The 15,571-nt window shown below is 43.4% G+C and overlaps 1 protein-coding gene across 1 annotated transcript in view; it reads left to right on the top strand.

Annotated features, from left to right (window-relative positions):
• Positions 1–15,571, top strand: part of TESMIN (testis expressed metallothionein like protein) — a 40,215-nt gene that overhangs the window by 13,667 nt on the left and 10,977 nt on the right. The window contains exon 5 of the mRNA XM_040255259.1: positions 424–518. Within this exon, the coding sequence (XP_040111193.1) occupies positions 424–518 (95 nt within the window). The remainder of the gene's footprint in view (positions 1–423; positions 519–15,571) is intronic.

The raw sequence follows: 15,571 nt of genomic DNA, 5'->3' as shown, positions 1-15,571 counted from the left end.
GTTATTGAATTTATTTCTGAATTTATAGTTCATAAAAGTAAAAAAGATGTCCATTGTAGTAACACTGGGCAACCGACTGACAGCCCTGTGAGCTGCTTGTCAGCTGGTAGATGGCTTGGCCCTGAATCCTTGGCCTGCTTCAGTCTTTGACCACAGTCAGGCTTTCTTGCCCCAGGGCATCCTGTGGTCTGGTGGGTGAGGTGACTGGGGCTGGACTCCTCTCACTTCTACTGAAACCCTTGGCTGGAACCTGCTCAGGCGTTAGCAGAACCATGGTGATAACAAGGCCTGGATGTTGTTGTAAAGGGATCGTGGTATAAACCTCCAGAAGAAAATCACTTTTGTCTATACTTGGGGGGGAGGTATAATAAACTTTAAAAATGTATACTAATTCAAATTATGCTTGCCTTTGACTTTACACAGCTTGACAGTGGAGCCTTACCATCTGCAATCAGCGGGCCTGCTTTCCCCTCAGGATCAACTCTTCCAGGACCACCACCAAAAATAACTTTGGCTGGGTAAGAATTAAAAGCAACTGTCACTTTAACGTAAGAGTTTAAGAGGCTCTGGGGTACATTTGTGATTTTCTTCTGAGTTTTAAAGTTAGCTTTACCTGCAAACCTTCATGACTTCTAAAATAGGATTTTTACATTCAGCAATGCACTAACAGTATTGCTGTGAGTGTCTGGTTTGTGGTGGCTTGAAAGCCTGGTCTGTAACCTTCATTTACTTACACTCTCTGCCCACTGCCCAGTGTCAGTGTTTCGGAGGTTTGCTGCCGATCCTAGCTGTCTTGAGAGCACATTGGCTTAAACTGGGCTGCTCTGTTTCTTTTTTGCTGTTATCAACACAGGTAATGGTGTGGCAGTCACTTAATGTTGACCGCAGCCTCCGTGCCTTTATGGCAGCCTCTGCCCGCTGCCTTTGCTCACGTGCAATGGCAGGGTCCAAGGCACATGGTCTACAGGTGGGCATGGCTGCACTTATCTGGGACCTTGTCTGGACATTTTAAAATCATGTCTATAATTGTAACTAATTAAACTAACCAAGCTTGTTGAAACTTTCTTGAGTTCACACTCATGTGCTATCAGTGAACAGAGCAGCCCTCTCTGTTCATGGAGCCATCTAGTTGGTTATGGAGGGCCACCTCTTCCTGCCTCCAGAAGTTGGGGCACACAGCCTAATGAAAAAGTACATTTGAGGGCCTGAAAGAAATCAGGCCAGCAATTTAGGAAATGTAGGCTGGTCTCCAGCGCCCCCAGCCTTCTGAAGTGTCTGCCTTTAGGCACATCTTCACTATGACTTTGATGAGGGTGAGGAGAGTCACCGGGGCCGTGTGAGAGGCTTAGGTGAGCCGCTAGGTGGAGTTCTGGTGACCTGGTGGGTTTCAGTCAACACATACCTCTGCATCGTCGCTGAAGAATGTCAGTTGCTCGCATGATTTGCTGCTTCAGTCTTAGCAGTTGGTCGTGGAGCTGGTTGTAATTCTGTGCCACCTCAGTTGTTGACTCTCATTTAATTTGAATGACTAAGACTACAGGAGCCATTCTCCTGGCTTCACTACCTTGGCATGATGGATCAGTGGTTGCTGTTTAACTGGTTCTGTAATCATGGCTCATAATGTTTGTGGACAAAACAACTCTGTGAGCAACTTCTAGATTTGCTGATGGTATTACATCTTTGGTGACACCATATGACCCAGGATTTTCAGATTCTGAGGATATGTACTTTACCTTGCTTGCAATCTGGGAGCATCCAGCCCATAGCACTGCACACTGTGTGCTCTAGCATGTTACCGAGTCCACGGGCGTTTAGTGCTTCCAGTGCTCTCTTTCAGGTGTGGCTCTCAGAGTCGAGTGCCGTTTGGCGTTTCTCTGTGTTGCAGCTGATGCGCTTTCCCACAGGAGCAGCAACGAGGGAACTCATTCAGCGCAATCCCTTTATTCCCATCCTCCCCCGCCTTCTTCCCAGTCTCTAAAGGTTTTCTCTGTTGTGAAGTAATTATGCAGGCCATAAAATATTTTTCTATTATAAATGATGTGCCAGGAAGGTTTGCCAGGAACAACATGAGCTTTGTTTTTGTATTTTTTGCTGCAAATAATTACTTGATTTGATGTCATACCACTGAATCACCCAGATGATTATTATCTCTACATCCACAGTACTGATGGTATACTGGACTCTCTACCAACTTGGTATTTTTGGTGAGGAAGCTGTCAAAAAACCATTTGCTGGCTGTTTCATTCTGTATGAGTTCCCAACCACGACTAATTTGCTAGACCTCTTTAGATGCTTTGTTAGGCTTTCTTTTTTTTTTTTTTTTTAACTTTCACCAGACAACAAGGTTAAACTAGGTGTGAAGACATGAGAAAGGACATTCTGTCAGCCCATATGGTGTAAACGTTCTGAGATAGATGACTTAGATGCAGGCCAGCTTGGGCCTTACAGCAAGCAGTCCACATGGGTGAATTCACCCAGTCACCATTCTTGAGATATAGGTGGTGAACTGGCTGACTTATTAAGTAGCTTATCATATGAATAAAAATTCATGTCCTGTCACTCTTCATGGCTTTAACAATCAAATTGTCCATCAGACATCACTGTGGATTCTGCTCTGTCCCTGATGTCTTTATCTTTGGTAACATAAGGAAAATTATAAAATTCACGAGTCTGCTTCTCTGGAAATTTTCCCCTAAAGATGAGGTCACATCTCACTGTGGTACAGTTTATTTATAATGCTTTTCTGAGGCAGAGTTGTGCAGATCTCCTCAAGCCCTTTAATTTTCAGGTTGGCCTAGGAGAGTAGTCAAATATTATTAATATTAGAGCCATGAAAGTTTTTTTTCCCAGTTTAATCCACTGCAATGAACTTGTCCCTTTACTGTCTCTTCAGGCACTCTTTGCTCATCCCTGATGTGATATCCTTGCTTGTGCTGTTATTTCAACTGAAACATCCTTTTGATGAATAACAAAAAAACTTCACACCCTTGAAAGTCAATGTCAAGTTCTACTTCTTTCAGGAGTAGTTTGTTTTGTTTTGTTTTCATCTCTACTAAACTGTCCTCAAATTTTATATCAGTTATAATCTATATCATATAATTTGATAGTTGATTATATAATATCTTTTGTTCTCTAATTTTTCAATTGTGTATAGCTCATGTCCCAAATTATTTGGTGGATTCCTCTAGAACAGGCAACGTAAATTAAAAGATATGTGTACACATGTATATTGTGGTATTTCCCTGGAGCACTTACGACAGCCCAGCCACAGAGTAACCTCAGAGTCGGCGCCTGGTGGCACCTTCCTACACCATAGATACTCATTGAACTGTGCTCTCTCCTTCTGCAATCACGGCAGGTCACCACTGGAGTGTCTCCATGGGCCCCTACTCCATTTTTAAAGAGAAGAGTTTTGGTTCCTTTGGACAGGTAGTGCCAGGCCACACCATGCCCCATTTTAGAGGCAAGGTCGAGGGCAAGAGTGGTGAAGTGGGTGCCCGTGTCCCCCTCCTCTGAGCAGCCCACATCTGATCCAGGTTGGGGGACCAGGGGTAGTGTAGCCAGACCTGACACGTGCAGGCACCCATGAGGATAGAAGGCTGCCACTCTCCTCTCTATGAAGGGGAAAACTAGACTAGATGAAGAATAAGTTAATAAAGATGCAACAACATAGTGTGGGGAGATAATCTTAAAAATGGGAGACCTCTCCAGAAGAAGCAACACACAGTAGCTCAGCCAGGAGTCAGGGACCATTTACAACCAACAAGAGAGGACAGGGCTTCTGAAACAGAAACCGCCGGTGAGAAGAGAGGTGGAGGCCTGATGAGGGAAGCTTCCAGAGCTTGGGGGCGGGGGCCTGAGCTGAGGTTAGACTGATCTCCCCTGACTGAAGACAGCTGTGTGTGTGAGGGCGCAGAGCATGGCAGAGGGTGGCTCCCGTGCTCTGCAGGATGCCAGGGGGCTGTCAGCAAGACTGTGTGTCGAGCACTGCCGTAGCTCCTGAGACCAAGACCAAGATGTGATCTTAGAAGCAGCCAGTACTACAGAGGCAACGCCTGTACACACAGTCTCGGGGAGCAGGAGGCTGAACTCGAGGGCCACGGGCCCAGGGAGGGAGAGCCCCGATCACAGCTGTTGTTTGGGCATGTGTGCTCCTGCTCAACCCAAGATCTACCCGCCGTCTCACAGTGCCGACATCCCAAGTCTCCTCAGGCAGCAGTGCTTCTGAGCAGCACTTGGGACCCTGTCCGTTTCTTAACTCGCAGTCTCCCTCAGTTTTAGTAGTATCCAGCACACATTCACCTCTCCCCTTCTGATGCCCCTGAAAATGGCTTCTGGGCTAATCTCCAAAGGAACAGTTAGGAGTTAGGCAGTTATTAGGCAGTCCCCAATACCCACATGATAACATTCAAAACACATTTGATACTAGTGGTAATACTAGTCAGCTCTAACACAACGGACGACGGTTTATCTGTTGTTTCTTTAGTTTATACTCTTCATTAGTGTTCTGATTTGAAAAATACAAAAATAAAAATCTATTTGGTGTGGGGAGCCACACACAGTAGAGGTTTAAACAGATCAATGGAAGAAGCTTGGGGAAGGTCCAAGGCCCCAGTGATATGAAATACCTCTCCGTCCTCTGCTCCCCAAAACTGTGTGTGTCATAGTTATAAAGAGCCTGCCTGCCAGTGCAGGAGACATAAGAGATACAGGTTCAATCCCTGGGTCAGGAAGATCCCCTGGAGGATGGCATGGCAACCCACTCCAGTATCCTTGCCTGGAGAATCCCATGGACAGAGGAGCCTGACAGGCTACAGTTCATGTGGTCATGAGTCAAACATGACTGAGTGACTAACGCTTTCACTTTCCCTGGGGCCTCTGCCCTCGAGTTTGGCCATCTGCTCCCCGAGACTATGTGTGTGGGCTTGGGGAGGGGGCAGCAATAGGGTCTCTGGGTGTGCAGCTGGACCTGGCCAGGCCTGCTCCTCACATTGTGAATTTGCATACTGCTCCATCTTATGATCTGGCACTGATAAATGATACCTATAACTCTCTGGTGTTGAGATTTTCAGTCTTTGTTCAAAAACACCAGCTGCTTAGCTAATTCTCTTTTTGAAGAGTAATGATCTGAATACATTTTCTTTTTTAATCTTTATAGAGTAACTCTTAGTTCATTGGACACAAAGTCTAAAAAGCCATGTAACTGTACCAAATCCCAGTGTCTGAAATTGTAAGTAATCGCAAATCCTTCATTATTAAGTAGAAATAAGGTTGTTTAGAAGTCAGTAAGTGGAGCAGGGTCCAGACAAACACGAATGGCGAGTACTGTATATGCTACAGTTAAGGCTCGACAGCCGTGTCCTCACGCTCCTCGTAAACCAGAGCAACAAGAAACAGCACTTTCTGCATAAGCCTGGTTGGGATCTTTCGGTATTATCCTAACCGACTAACTTAGTAAAAGACTGCCTGCGCCTCAAGTGGTGTGATTTTCTTGGATTTTGGTTTACGTTCTCCAGCCCCTCCAACAAGTGCTAAACACTGCATTCTTGTTGAGCATTAACTGTAACATTTCCGCATCTTAGTTTTTAAAAGCTGGATGAATCGGTTTACTCTATACTGAATTCTTCTCAGAACAATTCTCCCCCAGGGATGCCAGCTCCTGGGAGGCTCAGTCGGGGGGGTGGTAGGGCAGGCTGTGAAGCAGAATCCGGGCAGGGGTGGACTGTGTGGCTGGAGTAGGAGGTGGACCAGTCACCATGACTGGTGTGCCCTTGAGCTCCCATCCCCACCTGTCATGTGGAGATTTATTCGTGCAATCTGTCTGCTCTCAGCTTCTGCCCCAAGTGCCCGCCTAGCTTTAAGTTACGTGATGGAAGGGGAGAATACCGCCTTGTGCCGATGTCTGACAACCCTAACCACTATCTCCACATGATTTTTCCATTGCAGAGCTTCTGCTGAAGTCACTGAGAGCTCCACTGATGGGACAGTGATATGGGGGTGCAGAAGTGGGTAAAAATCCAGAAGTCTGTGAAACTTGGTTCACAAAACAAAACTGAACACACAAATTGATTTTTTAAGTTAATGGTAAAATCTAGGGTTGCCTGTATGTAAATACTGAGTTGTCTTTGGTTTAGTCTGTGAATGCAAGTCCTATACCTCTCTGAATGTTGGACACACCATGAGACTACTGATCAGGAACTCTAAAAATGCAGCTGGGTGAGGAGGAAAGAGAACAGAGGGAAAAGCCTGGACCATGTGATACTGTCAAGCCAGAGTGGCCAGCCCAGATGGAAACTTCTGATGCGGTGGAGGACGAGGTGGTAGAGACTAGAGTGGACAGAGCTGGGGGTGAAGGGTTCCTGTGGACAAGGGCTGCCATGCTGCCGGCTGGGTCGGCGACTGGGTTGCCCATGAACAACCCATGAAGCCTAGAGCAAGGTGTACACTGACTAGGGACAGAGTGAGGCAGCTCTTAAGGACTTGGAAATAAGATGTCTCTAAGAAGGGTTTTTCCATGATTCAGTGGATGTTGGCAATTTGATCGCTGGTTCCTCTACCTTTTCTAAAACCAGCTTGAACATCTGGAAGTTCACAGTTCACATATTGCTGAAGCCTGGCTTGGAGAATTTTGAGCATTACTGTGCTAGCGTGTGAGATGAGTGCAATTGTGTGGTAGTTTGAGCATTCTTTGGCATTGCCTTTCTTTGGGACTGGAATGAAAACTGACTATGCCAAAGCCTTTGACTGTGTGGATCACAATAAACTGTGGAAAATTCTGAAAGAGATGGGAATACTAGACCACCTGACCTGCCTCTTGAGAAACCTGTATGCAGGTCGGGAAGCAACAGTTAGAACTGGACATGGAACAACAGACTGGTTCCAAATAGGAAGAGGAGTACGTCAAGGCTGTATATTGTCACCCTGCTTATTTAACTTATATGCAGAGCACATCATGAGAAACGCTGGGCTGGAAGAAGCACAAGCTATAATCAAGATTGCTGGGAGAAATATCAATAACCTTAGATATGCAGATGACACCACCCTTATGGCAGAAAGTGAAGAGGAGCTAAAAAACCTCCTGATGAAAGTGAAAGAGGAGAGTGACAAAGTTGGCTTAAAGCTCAACATTCAGAAAACGAAGATCATGGCATTTGGTCCCATCACTTCATGGGAAATAGATGGGGAAACAGTGGAAACAGTGTCAGACTTTATTTTTGGGGGCTCCAAAATCACTGCAGATGGTGAATGCAGCCATGAAATTAAAAGACACTTACTCCTTGGGATGAAAGTTATGACCAACCTAGATAGCATATTGAAAAGCAGAGACATTACTTTGCCAACAAAGGTCCGTCTAGTCAAGGCTACGGTTTTTCCAGTAGTCATGTATGGATGTGAAGGCTGGACTGTGAAGAAAGCTGAGCACCAAAGAATTGATGCTTTTGAACTGTGGTTTGGAGAAGACTCTTGAGAGTCCCTTGGACTTCAAGGAGATCCAACCAGTCCATCCTAAAGGAAATCAGTCCTGGGTGTTCATTGGAAGGACTGATGCTAAAGCTGAAACTCCAATACTTTGGCCATCTCATGCGAAGAGTTGACTCATTGGAAAAGACCCTGATGCTGGGAGGGATTGGGGGCAGGAAGAGAAGGGGATGACAGAGGATGAGATGGCTGGATGGCATCACCGACTCGATGGACATGAATTTGGGTAAATTCTGGGAGTTGGTGACGGACAGGGAGGCCTGGAGTGCTGCAGTTCATGGGGTTGCAAAGAGTCGGACACGACTGAACTGAACTGAACTGAACTGAAGAAGAGTTAGTGAATAGTGAAGTCACTCAGTCGTGTCCAACTCTTTGCAACCCCATGGACTGTAGGCTCCTCTGTCCATGGGATTTTCCAGGCAATAGTCCTGGAGTGGGTTGCCATTTCCTTCTCTAGGGGATCTTCCCAACCCAGGGATTGAACCTGGGTCTCCCACATTGCAGGCAGATGCTTTACTGTCTGAGCCACCAAGCTAAAGTGAAGAAGCGTTACTTATTGATTACTTCATAATGGAAAGGCCCAAGAAATAGCTTCTTGCCTAGAAGCAGCTTTCCAGATTAATTGGTGACTAACGTGCTAAGGAAAGATTTTATCATCACAAGGGGGCTTGGTCAGCGTTGGAACAAATGAAAAGGAGGTTCCGAGTGTTTGTGGTGCTGTCCTGGGAAGGCACTGTGTCTGGGGGCTGCGGGGGCCGCCTACTCCAGAGAAGTGGGGCGCCATGCACAGCGGATGTGTGGCCCTCGCAGTGTGTGCTGTGCCTCTGCACCTCCAAATTCACACTCACCACCAATGATCTTGCTTCCTCAGTAGCAGCATCCTGAGAAGCAGGGGGCCCTGAATAAAGGCTGGGAACATGATAGGCACCGGAGGGGATGTTGTTTCCTCCAAAAGTTAACACGTAGCACTCTGAACAGTTCATCTCTGTTTGGTTGGTATCAGTCTACCACTGAGAAAGCAATTATCTCCAGCAATACTGCTCTTGGAAAGGCTAGAGATGGGTATATTCAGCCCAGTGGGCCTTCTTGGTGAGACCTGTGCCCTTGTGCTGGGGGCAACACCACACTGTGTCTCCGTGTGCCACAGGTGCCTGTCCTGGTGCCAGTCAGGGGTGGGTTCACCACTGTGGCTCCACTGGCAAGCATGCCATCGTCACCAGCCATAGCTCTTAGCTTCCTTTAGCTTTTTACTCCCCGCAGCTAAGCCATGTTCAAAGCAGTGGAATCTAACTTTCTTGGAGTCTATTTGTCCCACGTTATTGGGAATCTCTCTTGGATAAATGTTAAGAGGGATTACCACATTATGGTATTTTTAAAAAATCCAAGTGATGCATACATGTGGGTAAAAATCAGTAAGTATATCTGAATACAATGGAGAGAATTGCATCGTAATCTGCATCCCTCCCTCCTCCGCAGACTTCTCCCTAGAGGCCGCCACTTCAGTGACTTCCGTGTTCAGGCTTTCCGAACTTTGCCTCCATGTCTGGGAAGCTCACCTGCTGCCATCTTGCTGTGGGATAGGAGGGGACACTCTACACTCAACCCCCTTGGCTAGAGCCACCGTTTTCAGTTCCTTTGCTGTTTACCCTTGAAACTCAAAGATCTTATAATTCACATTTTTGTTTTTATTGTTGTTCCAAAGTTTTAAAGTGTTTGTAGCCAGGGATATGCCAGGATGCCAATGAACAAAGAATAAGTTTACAATATATCATCTCAAGTCTTTTCAAGCACTACAACTAAAATTTTAGGACAGAATGTGCCTGCGGGAAGTGAACGTACCACAGAGCATCATGGGTATTTTCTTGAATAGTACTGTCACTTTCTCGTTAAGTGACAGAGTGAGACTGCCCACAGAGGGTTGGAACGTTGCTGTCTGCCAGCACTGAAGCAGTCTGTACCTCGAGGACAGTGTCTAACAGATGACGCATGGTGTTTCTTTCATAGCCAAGAGAGGGGCCACAAACCTCAAGTGAGGGCTGTAGACGTGGTTTCCTGGGCAATGGCGAGAGTGGACTAAAGAAGGAGGACAATACAAACACCTCCTGCAAGGCTACCCAGACTGTAGACAGCACTGGTGAGACAGCATGAGCTCTTGGGAATGTGGCACGCCATCACCTGCTCTCGCTCATCAACCTGCAGGCAGCTGGATTTTCTTCCACTGAAGACTGGAACCCTTATGTCCGTCCCAACTGACCCACCAAGTGGAGGAGCCTGAGACCAGAGAGGGAGATGCTTTTCCAGTTCTCATCTTGCGGTTGCCATTATAGCTGTTACCAGTGGGGCAGATCAGTCTGAGCTTCCTGGGAGGAAAAGTGATTCTGCTTAGAGGGGAGCCCACAGAGGTAACAGAAGGGAGTGGAATTTGGGTTGGGGGCCAAGGTATATGTCCTGGCCCTAGACATGGGTTTTTGACCCTGTCTGACCCTTATTCTAACCCTGAGAGCGAGAACGTGTGCACAACTGAAAGGCTCATGGTGAGGAGGTCTGTGTCTTATTTACAACTCTACCTCCAGGGTCCAGTGCAAGGTTGATGTCTACTGGGCACTTAATACACGTGGCAGAAAATGAGTGGGGACTTTTGTTGAACAGAAGTTTTCAATTTAATACAGTCAAGATTGTCAGGTGTCTTTATTGTTACTGCCTTTGTGTGCCTTGTTTAAGAAATCTGGCCATATCCCAAGGTTAAATGATGTGCCATTAGACCATTTATAAAAGTTTAAAGGGTTGCTTTTTGTCATTGAGGCCTTAATGCACCTGGAATTTATTTTTGTGAATGGAAGTAGGTAGAAATTAATTTTTTATTATATGTACAGTTAATTTTATAGCACCATTTATTGCAAAACCCTAATATGGTCACCCATAATCTGCCATCCATTCCCTGTCAGCTGTCAGAGTTTGAAGTACACATGTGGGTCGGGTTCTTAATCCTGCTCCTTGCAAGGGTCCCGCTTCTTAGTTGCAATGATTCGTCTGTGAATTTCCTTCATCTTTGTATTTAAGCAATCATCTTCTCTGTAAAGTGTCTTTGATGGTGTCTTTACCATCCTTTCCTTTTCCTTGCCTTATGGTCTTAGCTAGGACCTCTACAGCTGTGATGAGAGAATGCTGGTGCGGGGTACTGCCTTGCTGCTGATTTTCACAGGAACACTTCTAAAATTCCCTTACCTAAATTTTATTCCCTGAATAAGATATTTGCTGTAGGTTTTTGAGAAATGCTCTATAGTACGCAGAGGACGTGCCTAGACGCTGTAACAGACTCTGAACGACAAGCAGGGCTCTTGTGGAGGCTGGTCCGTGTCAGGGCCTCCGCCTCCTCTGGCAGCCATCCTGCCATCCTCGAGAGACTCCATCGTGTGGCCAAAAGGGCTGCCCCAGCCGCCGACTCGCCTTCCAGCCATGGGGAGAGGAAAGAGCAGGGTAAAGGCACACTCCCTACCTTCTAAGGCACAATCCGTGATCGCCACAGCCACTTCCACCCAACGTCCCTTGGCCAGAACCTAGTCGTGTGGTCAGACCATGTAGTGTAGGAAGCTGGGAAGTGAAGCAGAGTCAACCACATTCTCAACTAAAGCTGTGGCAAGGGGCAGAGTGAGGGGCGTGTGGGCTGTTTTCTGCTGCATGCCCACCTCAGACTCAGAAAGTGTCCTTCTATGCATGCCTGGGTTCCTAAGTGGCTTTATTTTTTAATTCTTAATATAAACGAGTGGTGAATTTTATCAAAGCCTTTTTGCCTGCATTCTTTTAAATGATCAGATTGTTTTCCTCTTTTAATCTTACAGTTTGATCTATGATAACATTTTCTAATGGTCATCCACCCTCGTAGGCCAGAGATTAAAGCCGATTTGATCATGATGTATTGATTTTATCTTTCATGTGCACCGCTAGATTTAGTTTTTCAATATTTTATTAGGATCTTTGTATCTTTTTCATGAGTGAGATAGATCTGTAGTTTTCCTTTCTCATATTTTCTTTGTTTGAAATTGCTATTAGTGCTGAATTGCCTAATAAAATGCATTAGCAGTCTTCCCAATTCCCACTGGACCCTCTTTTTCTCTAGCCTCTGGAAAAGTTGGGCAAGACAGGATTTATTAGTTCTTTGAAGTTTGATTAAACTTTGTGCATAAAGCTGTTTGATTTAATGTCTGGGATTTGGAGTGGAGGTAAGAGATGGAGTACTCATTCACTTTCTTTACAACTTGTTGCCGTCTCCAAGTTTGTGTTTCTTCTTGAGTCCATTTTATTTTATATTTTCTTGAAGATTATTGATTATTATTATTGACATTTTCAAGTCTCAGTATATCTCTGTTCATATACTCTTTTGTTATTTTTAAAAATTATCTATATGTAGTTAGAGCTGTAAATTTTTCTAATTTTAATTTCTACTATTGTTTGTTGTATCTTTTCTTCTCCTTGATCAGTCTCATGAGAGATTTGTCTGTTTTGTCGGTCATTTCAGAGCAGCAACTTTTGGTTTTATTGATTTTCTTGCCTATATTCCTGTTTAAAAACATTACTTCGTACTCTTTACTCTTTTCTCCCTCATATAATAATTATTACAATGCACGCCTGCATGCCCAGTCATGTCTGACTCTGTGACCCCAGGGACCAAACTGCCAGGCACCTCTGTCCATGGAATTTTCCAGACAAGAATACTGGTGTGGGTTGCCATTTCCTTCTCCAGGGGATCTTGCTGACCCAGGGATCTAACCTGAGTCTCTTGAGTCTCCTGCATCAATAAGTGGGTTCTTTACAACTGTGCCACCTGGGAAGCCCATTTTCTCCCTCTTACCTTTATTATTTTATTCCCTTGTTTTAATAGGTTTTTGTGTTAAATGCTTATTTATTTACAATCTTTTTTTTTAGGAAATGCATTTAAAGCCATAAATTGCTCTGTGTACTGCTTTACTGCATCCTCCAAGAGCTATGTGCTACTTTCATTGTCATTCACTCAAAATCTTTTGTAATTTTCATTGTAATGTTCTCTTCACTGCGTGAATTATTCAGGTGTACATCTCGGAGTATCCAGATATCTATGTATGCATATATGTGCATGTGTCTGTGTATAGATATTTTTAAGCAACATTTTATTGTCAATTTTTATGTTTAATTATAATGTGATGAGATAATATGGTTTGTATGATAGCAATACTTTGAAATTAATGAAGATTGCCTTATGACAATGTTTGGTCAATTTTTAATATATTCTATATTAACTTAAAATATTCTCTATTTGTTAGATGTATATTCTCTATTTGTTAGATGCATTTACTATCCACCAGTTCAAGTTTGTTAGTTTTGTTTTTTAAATCTGCTAAATCCTTATTAAATTTTGTGTGATTTATCTGTTTTTTATAAAAGTTCATTAAGACGTCTCATTATGATTGTGAATTTGCTTATTTTTTCCTTATAATTCCATTTTAGTTTATATACTTTGAGCCTATAGTGAAAGGTGTACACATTCATGACTGTTGTATCTCTTTTGTGAATTATTCCATTAACTGTTAAATGTGACTCTGTATCCTAGTGCTTTTGCTTTATATCCTTTTTTTTAATATTTCTGTTACTACACCATATTTTCTCTGGTGCTCCTAATATCCTTCTATGTTCATACTTTGTGTGGTAGTGTTTTAGGTGTGTCTTCTGTCATCTAAATATAGTTGGGTTTTTGTTTTGTTTTATTTACTTATTGTATTACTATTATTCTTTTGGCCATGCCACACAGTGACCAGGGTTCAAACCCACCAGTGACCAGGGTTTGACCAGGGTTTGAACGTCCTGCAGTGGAAGTACAGAATCTTAGCCATTGGCCTTCCAGAGAAGTCCTATAGTTGGGTTTTTAAAAAGCAAATCTAATAATCCATGTTTCAAAGACTTTAAAATCTATTTGCATTCTTTGTCTAATTATTGACATATGTGGACTTATTTGTATCACAAATAAGTTTCATAAATTTTTTTTGAAGTCTTAAAATTTATTTAAGTTCTTTTCTTTCCCAAAATGGCAGCATTTCACATGTGCAATCTGCACCTTGCTTTTTTAAAATCATGGTAAAATATGCAGAACATAAAATTTGCCATTTTAGCCAATTTTAAATACACAATTCAGTGGCATTAATTGTACCCATGATGTTGTGCAACCACACCAATACCCATTTCTGGAGCCCTTTTGTCATCTCGGGTAGAAAGTCTGTTCCCATTAAATAGGTTTCTGTTGCCCCCAACCCCTGGCAAACCTCCATCCTACCTTCTGTCTCTTAGTTTTCCTGTTCCAGGCACCTCATATAGGTGGATTCATAACAGTATTGCGCTTTTGGGTCTGGCTTTTTTCACTAACATAATATTTTCAGGGTTCATCCATGTTGTAGCATGTATTAGTACTTTATTCCTTTTCCAGGTTGATTAATATCCCACTGTATCATAGACCACATTTGTTTATCCACTGATTGTTTGTCCATCGTCTGTTGATAGACACTTGGGTTGTTTCTCCCTTTGACTATTGTGCATAATGCAGACATGAACATGGGTGTGCAGGTGTCTGTCTGAGTTCTTGCTTTCGTTTCTGTGGGGCATATACCTAGAAGTAGAATTGCTGAATTATATGGTAACTTTTTACTTAACTTTTGGAGGAAACACATTACTGGTTTTCACAATGACTACACCATCTTATATTCCCACCAGAAATACAGAGCACCACTTTTGTGTTTTCTGATTACTGTTTTTTCCTTGCTTCCTTTTACCTGATATATGTTTTTAAAAACTAATGGCAAAGTGGAGGAAGTTGAAGACTTCCTTCAGATAGATAGGAGACTATCACAACAGCATAGACAAAAATGATGATGACCTGAACTAAGGCAGAGATGGCAGGATGAGGAAAAACTCACAGATTTAAGGGACATTTCAAACTGTATGTAAAGAGACATATACATTTTTCACTCTTATTTATTCATTCCACAAACATTTTTGATTCCTCTGATTTCAGGGATATAGAAAGCAGAAATTAACAAGATAAGTTATGGTCCCTGCCGTCTCAACACTCACAGTCCAGCTGGGGAGACAGACATGAGCATAACAGTCACATACACAGAGATCATGGTGGATGTGTGGCAAAGGAACAGCAATGGGCAGAGGGTAATGGGGGAACTGACCAAGTATGACAGCCAGGAAGATTTTCCTGAGGAAGGGAGGGGTTTTGGATGAGGAGGAGTTAATCAGGAGAGGCAGAGGTGGATTCAGACTGGGTCAGTAAGAGCATTCTAGGCAGAGGAAATAGTAGGTACAAAGGCCATGTGGCAAGAGAGAGAGGGCACTGGGTTCTGGGAACAGAAAGGAGGCCAGTGCCATTTCGTAATATTGTTCATTATACCAAAGTATACAAAATAATCTGAATGTTCAGTTTAAGGGGAATGATTAATCACTCTATAGTGATGTTACTATAGAGTGGATTACAGTGCAGTCATTACAGTGACATAAATCTATTTACATGTAATATTAATGTTCGTGTTGATAAGTAATAAAAGCAAGCTGTCATACTGATTACTGACTTTAATACATAGTAAAGTCATATTGAAACTGTATAGAATATGATCTTGTTTTTATTTATGTATTATATGCAACCAAACAGCATGTCGTTATTGACAACATGCATAGTTTTACAGAAAAACTCTGAAATATATTCACCAAATGGTCATCTCTAGGGAGCAGGATTCTGAATTATTTTAATTTTTTCTTTTTATTTATATTCTAAAAAGCTACAACAAATGTTATTTTCTTGTATCAAGAATACAATTAGCAAAGACATTTCTGAGCCAGAGTCAGAAGACTTGGTAACCTCTTGGATATGAGAAAAGAGAGAAAGGCAGTTGTCAGAAATGACTCGGGGTCATGTCACTGGATGGGTGATGACACCACAAATGCACAGAGACTACAGCAAGAGCAGGGGGAAGGCTGAAGGTGAAGGTCAGAGCTTGAGGTGTGGACGCCCTAAGGTGAAGGTGGGAATGTCTGATAGGCAGCAGGGAAATGGTTCTGGAGCCTG

Source organism: Oryx dammah, unplaced genomic scaffold (assembly GCF_014754425.2).
Source record: "Oryx dammah isolate SB20612 unplaced genomic scaffold, SCBI_Odam_1.1 HiC_scaffold_15, whole genome shotgun sequence".
Lineage (NCBI taxonomy): Eukaryota > Metazoa > Chordata > Mammalia > Artiodactyla > Bovidae > Oryx > Oryx dammah.
This window is presented reverse-complemented; position numbering and strand designations above follow the sequence as displayed.